Below are 20,248 nucleotides of genomic sequence, written 5' to 3'. Positions count from 1 at the left end.
AATTAAAATACAATTTGTTGGATGTAGTATTTTATGACATTAGAAAGGCTAATACGTATGACAGTTCCATATTTTGAACATTATTTTTTTTTTTTTTGAAAGAAAGATAGCATACTACCTGTTATATATTTTGAACATCAATTTTTTTTTTTTTGAGAGAGAAAGGTAAGCATGCTACCTGTTTCGTTTATTTCTTTTAAAAATAAACTTAGCTGAAAATGTAAATCAACTAGGATTCAAACTTGGGACCTCGAGTACTAACCATCAAGTCCTTTGCCACTTACATTAGAGACGATTGACTTTGATCTCGAGTACTAACCAAAAGCACAATTTACTTTTTTTTATGTTTTATTTTTTTTACAAACGAAGTTAGAGTTGAGTATTGACAAGTTTTGCTTAATTAGCAATTTCATATGAGGAAATAATATGTTAAACTATCGAATGAATTTTAAAAGCCTAATTGTTAAAATTAAAAGTCGACCAATCATATTTTGGATATTTCAAAAATTTTAAATGTAAAATTTATCACTTATTAGACTATAAATATGGCATTGAAGTTTGACATTAAAATAAAAATAAAAATGTATAAAACTTTTCTCAATTATGAACCATTTTGAATCAGTTATCCAATCTTTCAAAATTTTGTTTTTATTATCTAACTTTTATATATATTAGATTTGAGTCAGTACGTCAATGATATTTTGACATCAAAATCTGAATGCATCGCTTAGCTCTACAAATTTAGTTAGTATATTTTATGGAATTCTCACAACTAAATTTAGTAAAATATAAAATTAATTTAAACTGCATCAATTTTTTTTTTTTTTATTGTACAATCTATATCTAAATGTTCAATATTATAAAAGTAAAATTTATATTTAACACAAACAATCTAAACTATTTAAAAATTATTTATATATTTTAAATTTTATAATAAAAAATAAAAAATTAGATTGAACTTTTAAAAAAATTACAAATCTTCTTTTCCATATACGAAGAGAGAAAAAATTTTAATAGAGAGGGAAAAAAAAAAACTCCCCCTCCCCTCTCCCCCAGCTGGACCCCATCTGTACCTTGCCCTCTGGGTGCCCTGTGGATCCAACTGGGGTTTCATTATGTTACTAGTGAAGGACCTGCGCTTTGCAGCGAATAGATAGTATTTTAGTCAATTAAAATATATAATTATTAAAATTTTAAGATTAAAAAATTATAACTAAATAAAAAAATTTATAAAGTAATCGTATGTACATTAACAAAAAATAACATTTTTATTAATATTTTCTTAATTTTCAATATCATAAGAGTTAAATTTTTCTACCAATTTTATTTAAAAGTTTAATCAAATAGTTTTTGAAACTATTCTATAAATAATTTTTTTGATTAAAAAATTAAAATTGAAAAACTTATTTCAATTTATCAAAAAGGCGAAGGTGTCTTTATCTTGTTAAAATTGATTGAAAAAAAGAAATTCTTACATGCACATAATATATATTAACATTCAATATACCGCAACTTAATTAGATAATAAATGTTTCAATATCAAAATTTAATTGAGCATATATGAACTATAAAGTTAATAATTTAAATTCTATTTAATGAATTAGATTTTAAAATCTCTATTAAAGAGTTTTAAGTATGTGATATGTGTACACATATACACCCGATGCTCATATACATTCGGTGCAGAAAATACTTAATATAATGCACTCATAGTTTTAAGAAAGAGAATAAATTTTTACTTACACCTAGTAATGATTCATATACCATATAGTATATTAAATAATTAATAAAATATTTAATAATTAGTATTGTAAAATAAAATATAACAAAAAATATTTAAATAATTTATTATACAATATAAATTTATATGTGATACATATTTTAAAGCTGGTCTACGGTACAATTAAAGTAGGGGTGCAAGATCCTAATGGGGTCTTTCTAAAGCATATATAGCATAACCACTAAGATCAGATTCTCTATCTCTATCCTAGCCATCTAGTAGATCTAGTTTTATTCATCCTACAAAAAGAAGTACCCCCCTCTCTCTCTCTCTCTCTCTCTCTCTCTCTCTCTCTCTCTATATATATATATAAGTAAATGGCCAATAATATTAAATAATTAAAATTATTAATACATCATATATATATATATATATTAATGATATTTAATTAAGTAATTTTATCATAATATTTGTTTAAAGAAAAATTTTAAACAATTCATTCATTATTAATTAGATAATTTTATAAAATTATAAATATTTAAATAAGAAATAATATATTTGAAGAAATATAAAGAAATTTGGCTAAAAATATAGAAGAAGATAAAGAGGATAAGAGAAATGTGAGATCTATTAGTAATTAAAAGTATTTTTTATTAGTAAATTAAACTATTTTATAAAATCATGTGTGAGAAAGAATTTGAGAAAAAAGATAAAAAAATCAATGAGCATTTAGGATGGCAAAGGAGAAATTATTCTGTGAACCGCGTGTTTATCTATATCTTATGCAATGTACTTCCAAACTCTATTATAAAAATTCAAATTCAGTACTTTTTTTATATACAGACTTTGTATATAATATACATTGCATCCCCCAGATTAGCTACTATATTCATTATCAAAAATATTAGTTAGGTTTATGTGATATACTAATAACCCTGTATAGGCAATAATTTTCATTTTTACGGGGAGAGAGAGAGAGAGAGAGAGAGAGAGGAATTGAAGTGGGATTGATATTTTTGCGTAACCGCATGTATACCTATATATATCTTATACGCCTAATTTCTAAACTCTACTATAAAACTTCAAACTCAGTACATTTTTTTATATAGGCTCTGTATATAATATATATTGCATCTTTCAGATTAATTTTGATTTTACTATATTTATTATTAAAAAAATTTATTTGGTTTATGTGATATACTTATACACCCACCCGGTGTAGGTAATAATTTTCATGATTGAGGAGCGGGAGTAAGAAGGAGAAAATTGAAGTGAGATTGAGACTTGGCTAAAAAAACTCTCATAGTTGTATATAGACTTTCTCGGTACGTTTTTTTATATAGACTTTGTATATAATATATATTGCATCTTTCAGATTAATTTTAATTTTACTATATTTATTATTAAAAAGTTTTATTTGGTTTATGTGATATACTTATACACCCGGTGTAGGTAATAATTTGGATGCGTGAAGAGTGGGAGTAAGAAGTGTCGAATCGTTGGCGCAAACCATTAATTCCAAAAGCTTGAGCTGTTAGAAATATGCAATTAATTCACTTAAAGTGTATAGATATAGCGCCCACAGATCTCGATTGTGACTTGGCCGAACCAGACTCACGCCATTTCGAACATGACTTGGCCCAATCCAGCCTTATCCCGTTTCGAACATGACTCGGCCCATATGGCCTACCGCCACAGGGTTGGATGCTGGCCCATTTAAGCTAACAAAAAGGAAAAAATTGAAGTGAGATTGACACTTGGCTAAAAAAACTCTCTTTTCATATATGTATATATAGACTTTCTCAGTACGTTTTTTTATATAGGCTTTATATATAATATATATTACATCTTTCAAATTAATTTTGATTTTACTATATTTATTATTAACAAATTTTATTTGGTTTATGTGATATACTTATACACCCGGTGTAGGTAATAATTTCCATGTGTGAAGAGTGGGTGTAAGAAGAAGAAAATTGTTGACACTTAGGCTAAAAAAAACTCTCTTTTCATAGATGTATATAGATACAGATATAGATGTTTGAAGAGTGGGACAGCGGAGAAAAAAATTGAAGTGTCGAAGAAAACTCTTTTGTCATTGATGTTTATAGATAGAATAGATTATTAGATATTAAAACCGAATAAACCGGACCGGTGTAGTGAGAGAGACGGTTACACGGGCCGAACAAACCGATAATATTAAACCGAACAAACCGAAATTTTCCTTTATAAAATGATACTCCTACATTGCTCTACCTTAGTACATCCCCCCCTCCTCTCTCTCTCTCTCTCCCTCTCTCTCTCTCTCTCTCTCTACAGGGAAAACAATGCCGGAGCAAGAGGTTCCAAACATGGCCGCCGTTCTCCAGGAGCCCGACGGCGATCACGACCGCCTCCCGCGCGCCCTTCGCTGTGGCGCCTTCTTCTTCATGTTCCTCATCGTCTCCAGCTTCGTCCACATCACCGTGAACTCCTCCTCCTCCTCCTCCTCCTCCTCCATCGCCGTCGAGGACGTCCTCACCCTGTTCCTCTTCTGGACTCTGTGTCTGGTCATCTTTTTTGCATCCTTTGTTCTCCGCTCACTTCCAGAAGCAGAAAGGCTTGCGGCCCGCGTAGCAGATGCCTTATCGCGCTTTCTGCTCGCCGACGGCAACCTGCTCCTCTTCTAGTTCCGATATGCTCCTGCACGTCGTGTTAATTATTTCGCTGCATTTTACACACTATACATATATGCCGTATAATCTTTCTCTATAATGTTCGTATTTGTGAGCTTTTCTTTCTTCTGCAAGTGTGTGGGAAAAAACTTTGGAAAACTCTCTCCAACGACGCCTCGTTAAGGAGTCCTAATCAATCATTCACGTATTACTTTTATCTCTATTCAAGACTTATAATCCTCCGCTTAGTATTAAAAGCACCTTCCAAACTGTTGGATTGAGATAAGACTAATACGTGGCGGTCGTTGGAGAGCTCCCTACTGAAGTTTTATCCGAGTGTGTGATTCGATGGAGTGTGGACATTTTAAAGCTGTGTTGTAGTGTTCAGCGTTCGTTTGCAAGGCGTGGCTCGTTTGTAATAATTGTTTGTATCTGAGGTGCTACTGCGCTGTAAATATTATACATGATGCCCTGTTTTCGTTGTCTGTGCAGTTGAATTTTCCCCTCCCCTGTTCGCGCTTGATATTGCACTGCTTTTGGTTGTTTTTCGAACAAATTTAGTGGATTTTCCTATAAATTCACTGGCTGGAGAAATTAGTGCATGTGTATGAAGAAGATGAGAGAAAAAAGGGGAAGCTTTGTTTGTCCAGCAACCCAACCGAAACAGAGGAGAATAAGAAGAGTAGTAGAATGCAGAGAACAGAGCTTTGTATGCGCGTTGCTATGCTATCTGCGGAGTTGCTCATCCTCTCTCTCTCTTTCTTTCTCTCCCGCTGGGGTCTATCTTTTGAGTTAAATGGTACTGAACTAGTACTAAGTTTCCTTTCATCGAAGAACCGTTAGTTAAATTATCACGTGCCATGAATTGGCATAAGTTTCTTCTGTTCCTCTGTTATACTTGTTATTATCTTTTCAGTCGGTGCATGCATAGGCTTATTTGATCTCTACTGTGCATGTAAGTGAGAACTCTAGATAGTTCCCTATAATATTGATTTTTACTGGGTTCGTTCAATCTCCACCATGTAAGTAAGCAGAAATGTTATAGCTAGTTTTAGACTATTTTCAACCAGATTTAGTTCTTCTTTTTTTTTTTCGGATTACACGCAAATGGAGAAGCAGATTTCTCTAGAATCTAGATGGAAAATGATGAAGGAAGTGCAACAGAGATGATGAAGATCAGAGCCCTTGAGAACAGAGCCACATTAAGAACAGAACGAACACAGTCCTGTTAGTTAATTGGGAAATTTTGGTGTTTTCAGGTGCTGATAATGTTTTACTATAGACTTTCATGCTTGGATGATAAAAGAAAATATTCAAAATAACTGAAAAAAATTATTAGAATTGTAAGTTAAAAAATTATTTTTTATTTTCGAAAGATCCTAATATTTATGATTTGGTAGGATAATATATTTTAATTATAAGGTGATTTGTATTTTTTTGAAAATATTAAATTGAAGCTGAATCTAATATTCATTCTAGACATTCGATTGCACTTCTCATCTATCAAATAATTATACTTTTTTGATACTATCTATCGGTGTTCAAGGCGTCTAAATGAGTGACCAAGCGTATTGAATCCCTACTCAGAGACTTCTTTTGAAATTGAGGAAACAGCGCATCTGGTAGGGGATGCTTGATTGCTTGGAAGAACGTCTGTAGAAGCAAGAAAGAGGGAGGACTCGGAATCCTGGACTTAGACACAATGAATCGCGTTCTACTAACCAAATGGTGGTGGAAATTCCATACTGAGCCTCAGCTACAATAGAACAAGATTATTCATGCTTTATACTATTGTCGAAGAAAACCCCTGAAAGAGGGTAGGTCCTTCAAACCTACCTCATATTGGTGGAAGGGAGTTCTTAGTTAGAGTACAATCTTCAAATAGGGAGTGTGTCATAAGCTAGGAAACGAGAGATCGATCGACTTTTGGTCGGATCGCTGGTGTGGGGAAACCACTTTGCAATTGTCATTCCCCGAGGTGTACTATGTACTGATTGGCAAAAATCTATATATCAGTGACTGTCTGACGAGCGACGGTTGGAATTGGAGTAAGGTAATAAATAACATAATCATTAATGAGTACAATTTGAGTTATAGCTACTCTGCAATTAGGGAACGGATAGCCGACTTCAAAATTGTGCAGGGTCCTGATAGTGTGCATTGGCGATGCAGCCCTGACGGACGATTCACGGTAAAATCTTTATACTCAGCATTGAGTGACGTGGGAATGAGGGATGACCGAGCTTGCAAGATTTGGCAACTCCATATTCCCTTAAAAGTGAAAGTTTTTTGCTGGTTAGTTTTCAAGAAGAGGCTCCTTACAGCATATAACCTTACTAAAAGAGGTTGGACTGACAACACAGCTTGTGTGTTGTGTGGAACTGAAGAGAAAACCGTCGATCACTTATTCACACAATACGTTTTTTCTAGATTCCTATTAGTAATGATCTTGGAGAGTGTACAGACTAGAGATTTGGGGGACAATGTGAATTTGGTCTGGGACAAGCTGGCTAGGTATGGAACACTAGCCATGAATAATTGGATAACCAAAATAGTAGCATGTTGGTTGGTCACGTGGGATGGTAGGAATGAGGTAATCTTTCGAAAGACCATGTTAGACCCTATCTTAGCGATTTACAAGATCAAACAGTTAACGAATCTCTGGGAGCAGTCTCTAACAGCTAATTGGCCTTTCTACAATCGATAGTTTTTTTTTTTTTTTTTCGCCTTAGTCGAGGCCTCTGTTGTCTCACTCCTGTAGCCTAGTTCATCTCTCCAATGAATGAAGCAAGTAGCGTGCTACCTTTGTCTCAAAAAAATATATACTTTTTTGATTAAATTAAAGAGATATACAGAATAAGATGTTTTTTTGCCCAAATGAGGTCTTAGTTGCTATTATCTACTTTCTCAAGCAGTAATGGAATAAAAAAACAAAAAAGAACAAAAAAGGAATTTGATCATGGCATTGGTTCAAAATCCAAAGGTTGTGATGTAATTAGGTACAATTTGATCAGCACTCGGCGGCCCAGATAGGATAAATGCCCTTTAACATTTCTGGGCCGGTGCATTATAGCCTTATTGAAAGTTGACAATCTAACGGGCTTCCCAGATCCATACCGCTTAGCTATTAATAGGAGGGCTGGGGATGGATTCAGTTTACTATTTGTAATTTTAAGTTTGAATTTGAATATATCAAAATTTAGTTTCATATTTTGAATTATTAACTTCAAAGTTTAATTTTTTTTAAAAAAAATAGATTTTAAAATTTGACATTATTTCAAAATTTTAATATAAATTTTTAATATTTAATTTTTAATTTGAATTTAAATTAATATATTATAAAGATAATGTTAGTATATTAATTTGATTACGTTTTTTATATCCACATGAACCAAACACCGACAATGGAAATGATTTATTTCAATTTCGATTTAGGTGATGAACCAAACAAAATTAGATAATGAGTCATTTCGATTCCGATTCCAGCTTATTTTAATTCCGATTCCGATTCCGACTCTGACTTCGAATCAAACGTGCCCTATAGTGTAGAGCTACTATACTATCGGAAGCATAAAGTATTTGATGCTTTCGATATTTTGACCCTTGGATTAAGAATTATATGGTTGGAATGATTGTGGTCCCCTCAGGGTTGAGTAGTATCTCTAGGGTTAAGTGGTCCCCATAGGGTAATAGTATTAATCCAAAGGTTAAAAGTGATTAAAGGGACTGATCTAACAGCCAAAAAATCGGAAACACTAGATTCTCTATGCTTCCGATAGCATAGTAGCTCTACTATATATACTATATACTATTATACTTATATATATATATATATATAGAATTAAGCTCCTATATTTTTAAAAGTACCAAGTTATTGGTACTTGTAACTTTTCAGCCCTTGGATTAAGGAATGTGCATGTTAGAATGATGTAGGCTCCTGGGGTTGAGTCGGTGGTTGGTTGAATAGTATAATCTAACAGTGAAAGTGATTAAAGACATAGATCTAACGGTAAAAATTTATAAGCACAAGTGCTTGATGCTTTTACAAGCACCATAGCCGGACTATATATATAATATATATATATATATATATATAATATATATATATATATATATATAAATATTATATATATATATATATATATATATATGCTTTTAATATCGTGACCGCCATCGACATATAAGCTGTCAGTCCAAATTCTATATGTAGTTTGCACCAAAAAAATATAATACAAGCCTAATTACAAAGGAAGGCACCTCAATTAACAAAACAGAAAGTATCAGTACCAGTATTAAAAAAAAACTAGAATTTAATTTAGAGTTTTTATTATAAAAATAAAATTTATTAAAAGCGACGGCACTACGGAATAGGCACTGAATCATTTTAAAAGGCTCATTATTGAACTAACCACCGAACTGCATCGTGTGCAAGCTATCAGTTTTATTACTCAGAGCGATCTTAATTATATGAGACGACCAAACAAAAATTTTATAGAAACCATTCTTATAGTTGAATTGTTCAATTTATCATGTGCAATAATGCTCGAATCTCAAAGTAGTAATAGATGATAAATGTAACAACGTACGTTACAGGAGGGACGGTTCCATAAAATTTTTGTTTAATTGAGACCTGGTCATAGAAGTTCAGCCACGACCAAGCCTGCAAGCAGTGGCACGGCCGACACAAGCGACATCAAGTGTGAGAACTCGAGCACGTACACGGCGGCGGCTGCGATCGGCGGCCGATGCACCAGCATTCTCCATCCGAGCCCCGAAACAACGGCGGTCGAGGTCCACAACCACCCACGCCACCGCCGCCGCCATCTCCGGCACCAGAGCCAGTATCATGAACTCTCCCACCAACACGTACGCCAGTGCCAGCGTTGTTACCATCGCCACCGCCGCGCAGGCGTTGTTGTAATATTCCAGCCCTCTCACCACGCAGTCCTCGTGATGGTTCGCGTTCCGGCGGTCCGTAGAGAGCACTGGCGGTGTCGAGCTCAGAACCAAGCCCAGCGAGCCGAAGAAGATGAGCAGCTCGGGGACCTCCTTCAAATTATTGCTGCTGCTGCTGCTGCTGCTGCTGCTTTTGTTGTTATTGTTATGCAGTGTTGGTTGCTCTGTAGAGCTCTTGAAGTAGCCGAAAACTCTACCGATCAGTCCCCCGTATAGGATGTACGCGACGTCGACGGCGAAGTCCAGCAGGCGCTCGAGGTCGGCCTTGCGGCGCGCGAACGCTGCGGCGTCGGTGCCGTGATCAACGCGCACGCCTTTGCACAGCAAGACTAGGACGAGCGCGCACATCACGAGCAGCATCACGACCATCACGGCGTGGCTCGTGTCAGCCAAGAGCAGGAGCAAGTAAGACGTTATCATGAGAAGAACGCTGCAGTTGTGCGCCAGCAGCTTGATGCATTTGTACTGGCACCCCCCAGGATTTTCGGGCAAGAACTCGGCGATGAAGAAGCGCAGGAGGAGGCCGTCGGCACCGGCGGTCGCGGCCGACAGGGTGCAGATCAGCAGGAGCGTGCTGTTGGCTTGTTTCATGCTGTCAATCTGGACGAAGATGCCGGTCAGTACAAGCGCGGCGATGACCACGACGCACTGGGAGGAGGATTTGATCCGGTTCCTGAGGGCTGCAACACCTTCTTGGCTCGGATTTGTTCCTTCATTTTGTCTGGCGACTACTTCAACATCTGTGCCTGCAGCTCCGTGATTTCCTCCTTCGTTCTTTCCACGTAAATCGAACAGAAAAAAAAAAAAGAACAATCGGAAACCATAATAATAGTTTAAAAAGATTAAGAAATCGACACAGCGACTCGATTTGGTACATGAAACAAGCACTAAAGCATATTCGACCGAGCTTCTGAACTACTTCCCTGCTCTGAAAATGAGTTTCAGTCAGTGCTGCTGCAAAACTCGTATATGTATATGTTTGATTTGAAATTTTTGTTTTTGCCAAAAGTGGAAAGCTGTTGGAAAGATTAACGATTACATTTTTGCAGAAACTCTGGCCCGAATCTGGGATTGCAACTTTGGCACTTGTACAGTCATGTATCCTGATGCAAGTCGGTAGTCTCGGTGAAAAATATCAAAATGAGTAGCAAATCATGTCCTGAACATGTATGCAAATATGCCAGTGTAATCGTAGAAAGAGAGAGGGAATTACCATAAGAACTGCAACAATCTAACTAACTTGAACAAAAATAGCCAAAGGTTCACAACAAAAAAATAGAAAATTGAACATGAGTTGAGCAAAAGAATTTATATATTCAATTCTTAGATCATTGAGTAAAGAAAAAAAAAAAAAAATCCAATTATCAAATAAGAACAGTTGCAATGCAGCTTAACCGAATTTTGAGTATATCCAAACGAATTTGTAAACTAGTACTCACCGGTCATGTTAAAGTTCCTGCAAAGTTCTTGAACTAATATCAACTGTTTTCTGGAATATATCGGACAAAAATTTACCTAATTAGCTTCAAAATACGAGAAGTATTTAAATAAGTTCCATTTTCCCCTTACCTTTCCGGGGGGGGGGATGGTAGGATCTGAAATATTTCACCTTGCTTTCTTTTGCAGAAAATAAATGGATAAAAAATCATCTAGCTAACTGAAAAAGTTACTACAGTAATGAGAAAGGAACTCAGAGTATATGATGGCCTATACGAAAAATTAAATTCAAATGGTTGTGATCAAAAGCAAAGCTTGGTGTTTACCATGTTTTTGCAGAGTTTCTCCACTTTGACTTGTTGTAATTGGCGTTCGTATCCTCACCAAGAATATATCAATCTCTAATTTACGAAGACCCCTCAAATCAGAAAATGCAGGTAATGGAAATAAATAAATAAAAACATCCTTTTGTTCTTCTCTTCTTCGAAAGAAACTGAGAGAAAACCCGCTTCGATTTTATCTCTACGAAATGTTATTATTTGAACATCAAAGAAGGAAAAATGTTTGTTTGGTGTGTTAGATGTTTGCTTAATATATAATGCTAGATGTAAGAGTTGACGAAATGGTTCGGCGGTTACTGGAACCTGCTTATTGACCTTCATAGGAATTAGGTGATCATGTTTTTCTATTTTGATTCTTGTTATATTTTATCATTTCTCCCTAAACAAAATCATAATTCCAGCAATTGCTATAGAGGTTAACAATAGGCATGTGATAATACGTCGATGATATAAATAATTCGAACTGTCGAACGATCGAATGTACTTACATTGAATAAAGAAAAGAGGTTGTCGGTTTTATACTTCCTGATTAAACGTGCGAGGAATTGTACTTTAATAAGAGTAAACTAATCTGTTTGATTATTTTCGCACAAAAAGCAATATAGTACATTCCCCTGCGAAGAAAACGACGAGTGCAATGGAAATAACTTCTTTCTAAAATCTGATGTAATCTAGAGTAAAACCAATGTGAACTCCACAAGATGAAATGATGAATGTAGTATGGTGAAAAGAGACACTGTTACAACACAATTTCTCTTTCTGAAATTACAGGATAAAAACTACAACCCAGCATCTAAATACCAACTGGAAATCAATTAATCTAATGAAATCTTCCAATTATATCGAATTTTTGCTGCTGAAGCAAGCAAATAATTGGAGATTCACAAGTTCTTTTATTATCAACTCTGCTTCCGGAGTTGTAACGAGTATGAGCTTGTTCTTCTCTGCACTTTGTTGTCAGTTAACTCATAATTGAAATATATACATAACATTTTTCTGATTTGCAAATATTCTGTTTGCTGCAATTAATTTTACCCCTCCGCGGCTAATAGTTCACCTATTTAAATTTCAATTACATGTTGTAATTGAAAGGTAAATTTGTACTAAAAGATAGACTTAGCTCTTAAAAAATTTTCTTATATTTAACTGAAAAAAGCTCAACAGAAACTATACTGAAAGAAGCTCGTACGAAAAATATAGCGCTTGAGGTTGAAGATCAGGGAATAGATATAAATTTCTCTAGTCAGATCTGTTTCATGCTAAGTTTAAAGGGTTAATTTGGTCTTTTCTGTGGTATTTTCAGCTTGTTTTTAACCCCTTTTTTTTCATGGTATTAGTTGGGAAGTGTAGATTTTACATTACTATTTAATTGCCAGGCTTAGTTGTTGGCTAATAATTAAAAAGATCAATCACTCAGCTGCAAAAAAAAAAAAAAAAAAAAAAAAAAAAAACAAAGAGAGAAGTCAAAGAACTTCCTTTAACCTAACATCTCAATGGATGATGTGGCATGCAAAACCCATATAATATCATGTACTTAAGGTGCTGTTTGAGTAGTGATGTTGAACAAGTCTTAAGTTCATTTTGTTAAGATCCTCTAAACAGAAGCTGAAGAAAGCCAGAAGCAGAATTTCCTCAAAAACTCATTTCAACATCTTGCTGTGAACAAAGCCTCTAAGCTTATAATTGGCAGACGAGGTCGCGAAAGTATACTCAATTTAAAATTTTCTCACATACAATTGAAGATTTATAGCATTATAGCAAATTGATAACTGATGCTAGATGATGTGAACCAAAAAAAAAAAACACAAAATCAGAGGAAAAATTACAAAGAGAGGCCTTTAGATTCACCATAATTTATAACAAAAGCATAATACACATGAGATTAATCAAGGTGGGGGAGAGGGGTGTATAGCAATCAACTGAACTGGTTATTAGATTCTGTTTTGCTGACATGTAAGGAAAAAAATAATAATAAATGAAATATATGCTCCTATCCTGACCCCTACCAAATTTTGCCAAAAAAATATCACCCTCTTATGATAAAATTTACGCAATACAATACATGGTAGAAAACAAACTCGTGCCCAAATTCTATCTCTCATATTCAGAGGAGTTGAATCGACAAGCTATGTGTTTTTAGGATCTCCCGTAGCCGTTGGGATGCGATCTCTGCCATCGCCACGCGATCGAGAGGCTCTCCTGCAGGTCGGTGTAGCGGGCCGTCCAGTTGAGCTCGTGGTTGATCTTCGCGGGGTCGCTGTAGACTTCGGCATAGTCTCCCGGCCTGCGGCTGAGATACTCGACTTTTATCTTTGCTCCGGTTGCTTGCTTGCATGCTTCCACAAACTGCTTTACTGATCTACCTGAAAAACAAAATATACATCCAACGCAAATTTACGTTAACTTTCACAAGTACAAAGAGGGGTAGATTGGAATAATATGATGGTTATGATCACATAAAGGAAAACCTTGTCCGGTGCCAACATTGTAAATGCCAACTTTCTTAGGCTCCGCCTTGTCAAGTGCCTTGACATGCGCATCGACTAGATCTGTGACATCGATATAGTCTCTGATACAGGTTCCGTCAGCTGTCGGATAGTCCGTTCCTTTAACCTACAGGGGGGCCCAACAAAACTTTAACCACTTCAAACATAAACGATTTTCACTGTTAAAGTCGATTATAGGATAAAAGGAAGTTATACCTTAAGTCCCGGAATAACTCCTAAAGCCGCATCGAAGCACGCCCCAGATATCCTGCCATGCTCTCGCAATTCCGGTCTAGGAGCTTCCCCTAATCTACCTTCTGGGTCCGATCCAATGACATTAAAGTACCTGAAATAGATGTTTTAAATCAGAATCCGCTCATCTCCGCCCCAAGTATGTGATACTAGAAGAAACAAACCTTAGTATCATAACAGCCATGTCTGATCTCTTTGAGAAATCTAATATAATGTCCTCCGCCATTTTCTTGGCTTTCCCATACGGGTTGATAGGAGACTGAAATCGCACAGAAACATTGGTCAATAATAAAATTTCTTCAGAAATTTTGTCACTCCAAAATTTCCAAGGACAGCTAATATAATAACAGAGATGTAACAAGGCAAGCAAAATGAAATAAAATAGGGACTCTTATTAATGAGACTTTACCTGAGGAGTAACTTCCGTAATCGGCATCTTCTTAGGTTCTCCGTAAGTCGCACATGTACTTGAATAAATCAGAGTTTTCACACCATGAGCTGCCATGGCCTCCAGAACAGTCAAAGTATTAGCCGTGATATTGTGATAGTACCTGTTACACATTTTTTTTTTTTAAAAAAATGTTATAACAAGAAATTTCAAAAAAGCGCTTTGAATTTTCCAAAGCAATCATAGTTATTAGTGTGTCAATACCTCACTATATACAGTTTTAATAGCACATCACGGATTATCAAAGGGATAAACGTGTTTAAAATATATAATAAAATTTTAACCGAAGAGTTTATATAGTATAAATGGCATACCGAAGAGGTTCCATTGTACTCTCGCCAACATATGCGACTGCGGCAAAGTGCATTACAGCATCGAATGCATTCTCTGCGAATATTTTGTTCACCTGAATAGTTGTTAAGAAATAACTGAATGCTTTAATTAAAAAAAAAAAAGAAAAGAAAAAATAAATCTAGCAAGTGTGAAGGCCGAATGATCAGGATACAGCTTTCGCATCGCCCAAATCAGCATAGATAAATTGAAGTCTCCCAGGCTCCGGGAATAGCTCCTGGAGGACTTTCACGGCACCCATATTTCCTCTAGAGAGGTTATCCTGCGAAAACAAACAGCACGCGAGTTGACTAGTACTGCAAATATCAGCAGCGCGCGAAAAGGAACTTTGAAAGAAAATTTCATATTAAGAATAGATGTTAAATATTTTCGGAAGCACCGAAGCACTGAGATCCCAGTTCTTCACTTTGCTGTGCAAGGGATCGGCTTCAAGATCCAGGGAATCTTCAGATGCACTGCAGGGCACGCATCCGAGAGAGGCAGGCGCGGATCTCAAAGCCGATCCAATGTGAGCAAATGGCCAGTGCATCCCAAAGTATTCTAAAACTCTCCCTTCGGAACTACATATTATGTTTGAGTAGTATAATGTGTATGTATATATACAACAAGAAGCGAGAATTACCACGATAGTAACTCGATAGGAGTCCTTTAAGAGCCGAAGCGCAGCGTGCGAACCAATATAGCCAGCACCTCCAGTTACTAAGACATGGGTTACTCCGGGGTCATGACGTGAAAACTGTAAGATACCAAATTAATTAGAAAACAAGAAAACAAATCCGTGACTAAAAAAAACATTAAGAGCAATTCAGCTCTGCGACATCAAAGAGGAAAAGCGAACCATCCTAAGAGTCACACGAGATGCCTACAATTACAGAACTAAATTATGATCATGGAGCAGAGCAAGAAAACATGTGGGAAGAGTTTCGGCGGAGTTTTTTACCCATTATTTCATTCATTGTTAGATACAAGAATTCATTCATTAAACAAGCACAAAAATTCGTGTTAGGCAATCAAATAATTGCTTTGACATCCCTCGAGAGAATTATACCCAATAGTGAAAAAATAGCAAACCTATGACGCTGTACAATCTCTTAGACAAATGAACATGGATATATACTAGTTTAAGCCAAATCACAGGCAAAACTAAATAAAACACAAAATCCATGACAAGTTAAGTGAGGTTATATTAACAGGTTATATGCAAATTTGATCACATAATAACAGGAAGAGAAGGAAAAAGAAGAAGAAGAAGAAGAAGAAGAGCTAACAAGAGTAGAAAAATGATGAAGAAAAAGAAGACAAGGATGAGAAAAAATTTAAAACTCACCACACTAGTGCCACCAAAACCAGGGGATTGCTTCAGAATATATATGCACAAGGCCGTAAGAACAACGGCGGTGATTACTTTCCCAAGAAAATGAGGCTTGCGTCTTGAATCTGAGAACTCCATTCCTGTGATAAAACAGTGATTTTAAAATCAAAATTCTGACTAATGCAAAATCATATAAATTTTTGTAATGGTCTTATAGTATGGAAGATGTGATTAATATCGAGAGCACAAGAAAAGAAGCAACTAGGAATAAAAGTAATGGAGGGAAAAAGAACTAAGTAAAATTCAACCATAGAATTCTCAGAAATCAAGTATCGATCAAAAAGTTGAAAGCGGGGTAGCTTCATGGAACAAATTTTCATTCCACGGCTTAAATTTTCAGAGGGGGGACAAAAATCTAAAACTGAAACCAAGTCATTTTGGTTTCAGTGGATACCAATCTAAAACTAGTCTCCAAAAACAATCCTCACCTAACATACATCAGCTTGGATTAGAACATCTATAAAAAGCCTTAGATTTTGAAAATTAATCGGCGTTACGCGATACAAACATAGAGGGTCAGCTATGATTTGTCCACAAATCATTTATGACATTTTTTCTCTCTTTTTTTATACTTTGATCTCTTTTATAGACAAAAAGACACTTTCAGTTATATTCTTGGTTAAGCAGCATGAGCTATAACTTTAATACATCACTATGTTTTGATTCCCCAATTTTGGTACTAGTTTGCTTCTCCTGAAAGAAATCGGACACTTCTCAAGCAATATCTAAAATCAAAAGACACAAACAGCTGAAACTGTCGAAATCACGAGAACTGAATCTTCAGTAACCTGGACCACTAGCGAATCTGAAACCAACAATTCAAAACTCGATTCGATCAGCAGCATGGATTTCACACTTATTTTAAAAAATTCATATTCATACGCTTCGTTTCATTTCGCTCTAATTCTTATTATTGCACGCAATGGAAATCTTAGTACCTAAATACACGACAAATGAAATAAGTGAAGCGGGTAGCGTGCTATCAAGCTCAAAAACTATTGAAAGAAAAAAATTAAAAAAACCTGAGAAGGGCCAAGATCTACCGGCCCTCGGCTGACTTCTGCTCCTATTGACTGGTAGCATGTGAAAAATTATCTTATCAATGAATCGATAACAGCAGAACTATTCTCCTTGGCCACGCAACTTATGGGTGAAAATATAGCCCTCTCCGGTGAAATAAACTCGTCGAGCCGACCGGAACAAGATATCTACGCAAATAAAAACAAAATTGAGTTACTATTAAGGGTAAAAATCACAAAAGAAGTTTTGATTTCATAATAGTAATAGATAGATATAGCAAAATAAGCCATTATTAGAACAACTTATGAATTGTTAGAACCAAGGATCGAAATTTCAACTTAAGGAAATGAGATGAAACACCCCCCTAAAAACCAATGATATAAGCATAACAGCATTGGTATAAAGTGCGTTTAATTGTCGCATATACGAAGATACAAAGAACAGCATATACTTCCCACACAGGAGCAAAAAAGAGGAAATAAGCCCTAAAATTTTTGAAATAGAAGGAAAATTACAAAATTGTAATGGCTCCTAGTCAAAACCATTGAAAACTAAAGCAGAAAAAGTTTTAAAGTTGATTGATTGAGGACACAAAGAAAAGGAGAGGAAGCGAACATTTGATGAACGAAAAAGGGCGTAAAATTCCAACTTTTGAGCTTTGTTTTGCAGGAAAAATTCCAACTTTATAGCTTGGAACTGAACGAAAACGACAAAGTCAACGATATAAGGGAACAATAGTAGGAGAACAACTCATTGAACACGAGTAATCCGAATCTCACATATTAAAAGAAAGCGAAAAATTAAACATGGCCAAATTCGAAGAACAAAAGTGTATACACGTCACCAAATAATCAAACAGCTCAAAGTGATATAGAATTATAATCCCCAAAAGCCCCAATAAAAATTCGACCTTTCGAGCCCAATCACACCCCAATATATAAAACAGCTCCCAATTCACGCACTCAACACAAGGAACGCGATTAACAAGCAAAAACGAAAAGGAAACGCCCAAACAGAGCCCAAAAGACGCGTGATCGAGACGAACCGAGATCGAAAAAGCGCGAAATAGAGAGAACCCACATCACAAAACGGATCAAAGAGCCAAAAAACGAGCTTTTTTGAATCGGAGTCATATGAAAAAGTAGAGCCCCGTACCTGGAAACAGAAGAGAGAGAGAGAGAGAGAGAGAGAGAGCGAGAGAAGAGGATTGATACAGAGAGAGAGAGATAAAAGGGCGTTGCTTTAGACCAAGTCGTGGGCTTTTGGAGAGAGGAGAGGACGAGAGGAGTAGAGAAATTTCCAAGATCTGACTCCTCTCTCTCTCTCCCCCTCTTCGCATCTTCTTTGTATGAGAGAGAGTTCCCCCTTAGAATCAGCAACTCCCCTTTAAATTTTTTTATTATTATTTTGCAAAAAAAAATATAAATTTGGTTTTTTTATTATTTATGTCATAAAATTCAAAATGTGCGCCGACCCCCTCAACTATAGCATTTTTCGAAACAACCTCCTCAACTTTACTTTTTAATTATTACTCGTTAATTTAGCTCCAATTTATTAGTAATTTAGATAATATTTTTATTCACTTTTTAGTGAATAAAATTAAAATAATTAATAGAGATATTAAATATACCAAAACTTCTAAACTAACTAACTAGAATAATGCTAATAAAAAATTAAAAAGTTAATTGGGGTGTCCATTTCCGGATTTTAGTACATATATTTACATTATTATTATTATTTAATTTTTGCGTGGGAATTAGAAACCATAGAACTTTTTTTTTTTTAATTAGCTTACGTATTATTTTGGGCAAATGGATACAGAGATTGGTGGACCAATGATATCATGCCAAATACATGAAAGAATACTTTTTGTTGTATATCTCGGAATTTATAAGGGGTTGCATGAAATTATGCACACCTTTGTGTCCTTCAATGCCACGGCATATTATTATATTGCTTTAAATTTCGTCCCATCGGTAGTTACAATTTTTTTTTTTTTCTATTTTCTTATGTCACTGGTATTTAACATAAAATTATTAATTGCTCCATAAATTCTAGTTACCTAAGTAGAAGTTAAAAAAATATGAGAGTAAAACAAGGAAAATAAATGCATATTGTTAAGAAGAAAAGCACAATAATATATATATATATATATATATATATATATATATATATATTGCAAGAATCTTATACATATGTATTTTAGGTCCTGTTTGGTTTGAAGTTAAAGTCGGAATAGGAATCAGAATTAAAATAAGCTGGAATCGGAATCAGCACGACATATTACCTAATTCTATTTGGTTCATCACCTGAGTCGGAATCGGAATAAATTATTCCCATTGTCGGTGTTTGGTTTAGGTGGATATAAAAAACGTAATCAAATTAATATACTAACATTATCTTTTTAATATATTAATTTAAATTCAAATAAAATATTAAATATTAAAAATTTATATCAAAATTTTGAAATAATATCAAAATTTTAAATCCATTTTTTTTTAAAAAAAAATAGACTTTGAAGTTGAGTGGATAATTCAAAATATGAAATTAAAATTTAATTTATTCAAATTCAAACTTAAAATTACAATTTAAATTTTAATTTGAATCCATAAATTTAATTTAAGTTTGAAATAAAATTTGAATAAAACTTTATATAAATTAAAATTTAATTTATATTCAAATTCATAAGTTAGATTCGAAATACTTGATTAAATTTTAATTTTTAATTTAAGTTCAAATTAAAATTTCAAATTATATATTTACTTTTTAAATTTTAACTCATAGTTTAATTAAAAAAGTTGAAAAAATAAATTTAATCCGAATAAATATCTATTCCGTCTGGATTCAACTTCCAATCCGGCCTGCTAGGCGGATTGAAAAAAGAGGTGATTGGGGTATTCACATTCCACTCAGGAATTGCAATCAGAATGGGACTTCCGCGTACCAAACACCCACAAACGAATTCACCCATTCCGATTCCGATTTCAGAGTGTAAAAGAAGTAAACCAAACACGCCCTAATTAAATACAAGTTTCTAAAACTTTTAGCCTAATTAAATTCGTACAAGATATTTATGCTTCCAGCTAAAACTTTTAGCCTAATTAAATACAAGTTTCTAAGTCCTAAATGTGCTAAATTTATGACTAATGACCTATTTTTGTTGCTTATAAGTGATTTTCAAATTGAAAAAGACTTTTAATTAACCTGAAGT

The 20,248-nt window shown here is 34.7% G+C and overlaps 1 protein-coding gene across 4 annotated transcripts; it reads right to left on the bottom strand.

The window, feature by feature from the left end:
* LOC109725129 (probable UDP-arabinose 4-epimerase 3) lies at positions 12,931-18,406 on the bottom strand. 4 transcript variants are annotated; one of them, XM_020254207.1, is made up of 11 exons: positions 18,193-18,406; positions 17,040-17,225; positions 15,973-16,097; positions 15,268-15,381; positions 14,800-14,907; positions 14,609-14,700; positions 14,256-14,397; positions 14,011-14,105; positions 13,811-13,940; positions 13,577-13,721; positions 12,931-13,471 (listed from the first exon to the last, which is right to left on the bottom strand). In XM_020254207.1, the coding sequence occupies exons 2-11, from the start codon at positions 17,098-17,100 to the stop codon at positions 13,245-13,247; spliced, it is 1,239 nt and encodes a 412-aa protein (XP_020109796.1). In that variant the 5' UTR covers positions 17,101-17,225; positions 18,193-18,406; the 3' UTR covers positions 12,931-13,244. The 4 variants fall into 4 exon arrangements, with proteins under 4 accessions (XP_020109796.1, XP_020109799.1, XP_020109797.1 ...); XM_020254210.1 differs by having other exon boundaries at positions 17,061-17,225; XM_020254208.1 differs by lacking the exon at positions 18,193-18,406 and adding an exon at positions 18,083-18,165.

This window comes from Ananas comosus, linkage group 19, assembly GCF_001540865.1.
Source record: "Ananas comosus cultivar F153 linkage group 19, ASM154086v1, whole genome shotgun sequence".
Taxonomy (NCBI): domain Eukaryota; kingdom Viridiplantae; phylum Streptophyta; class Magnoliopsida; order Poales; family Bromeliaceae; genus Ananas; species Ananas comosus.
The sequence above is the reverse complement of the archived record's forward strand: the minus strand, read 5'-3'. Positions and strand labels throughout refer to the sequence as shown.

Excerpts from the sequence above, each read along its gene's own strand:
- LOC109725129 (XM_020254207.1), bottom strand. The coding sequence starts at position 17,100 with ATGCTACCAGTCAATAGGAGCAGAAGTCAGCCGAGGGCCGGTAGATCT. Across the intron at positions 16,098-17,039 it reads TAGATCTTGGCCCTTCTCAG|GAATGGAGTTCTCAGATTCA; the intron begins GTTTTTTTAATT and ends GTTTTATCACAG. Across the intron at positions 14,701-14,799 it reads ATTTGGGCGATGCGAAAGCT|GTGAACAAAATATTCGCAGA; the intron begins GTATCCTGATCA and ends ACAACTATTCAG.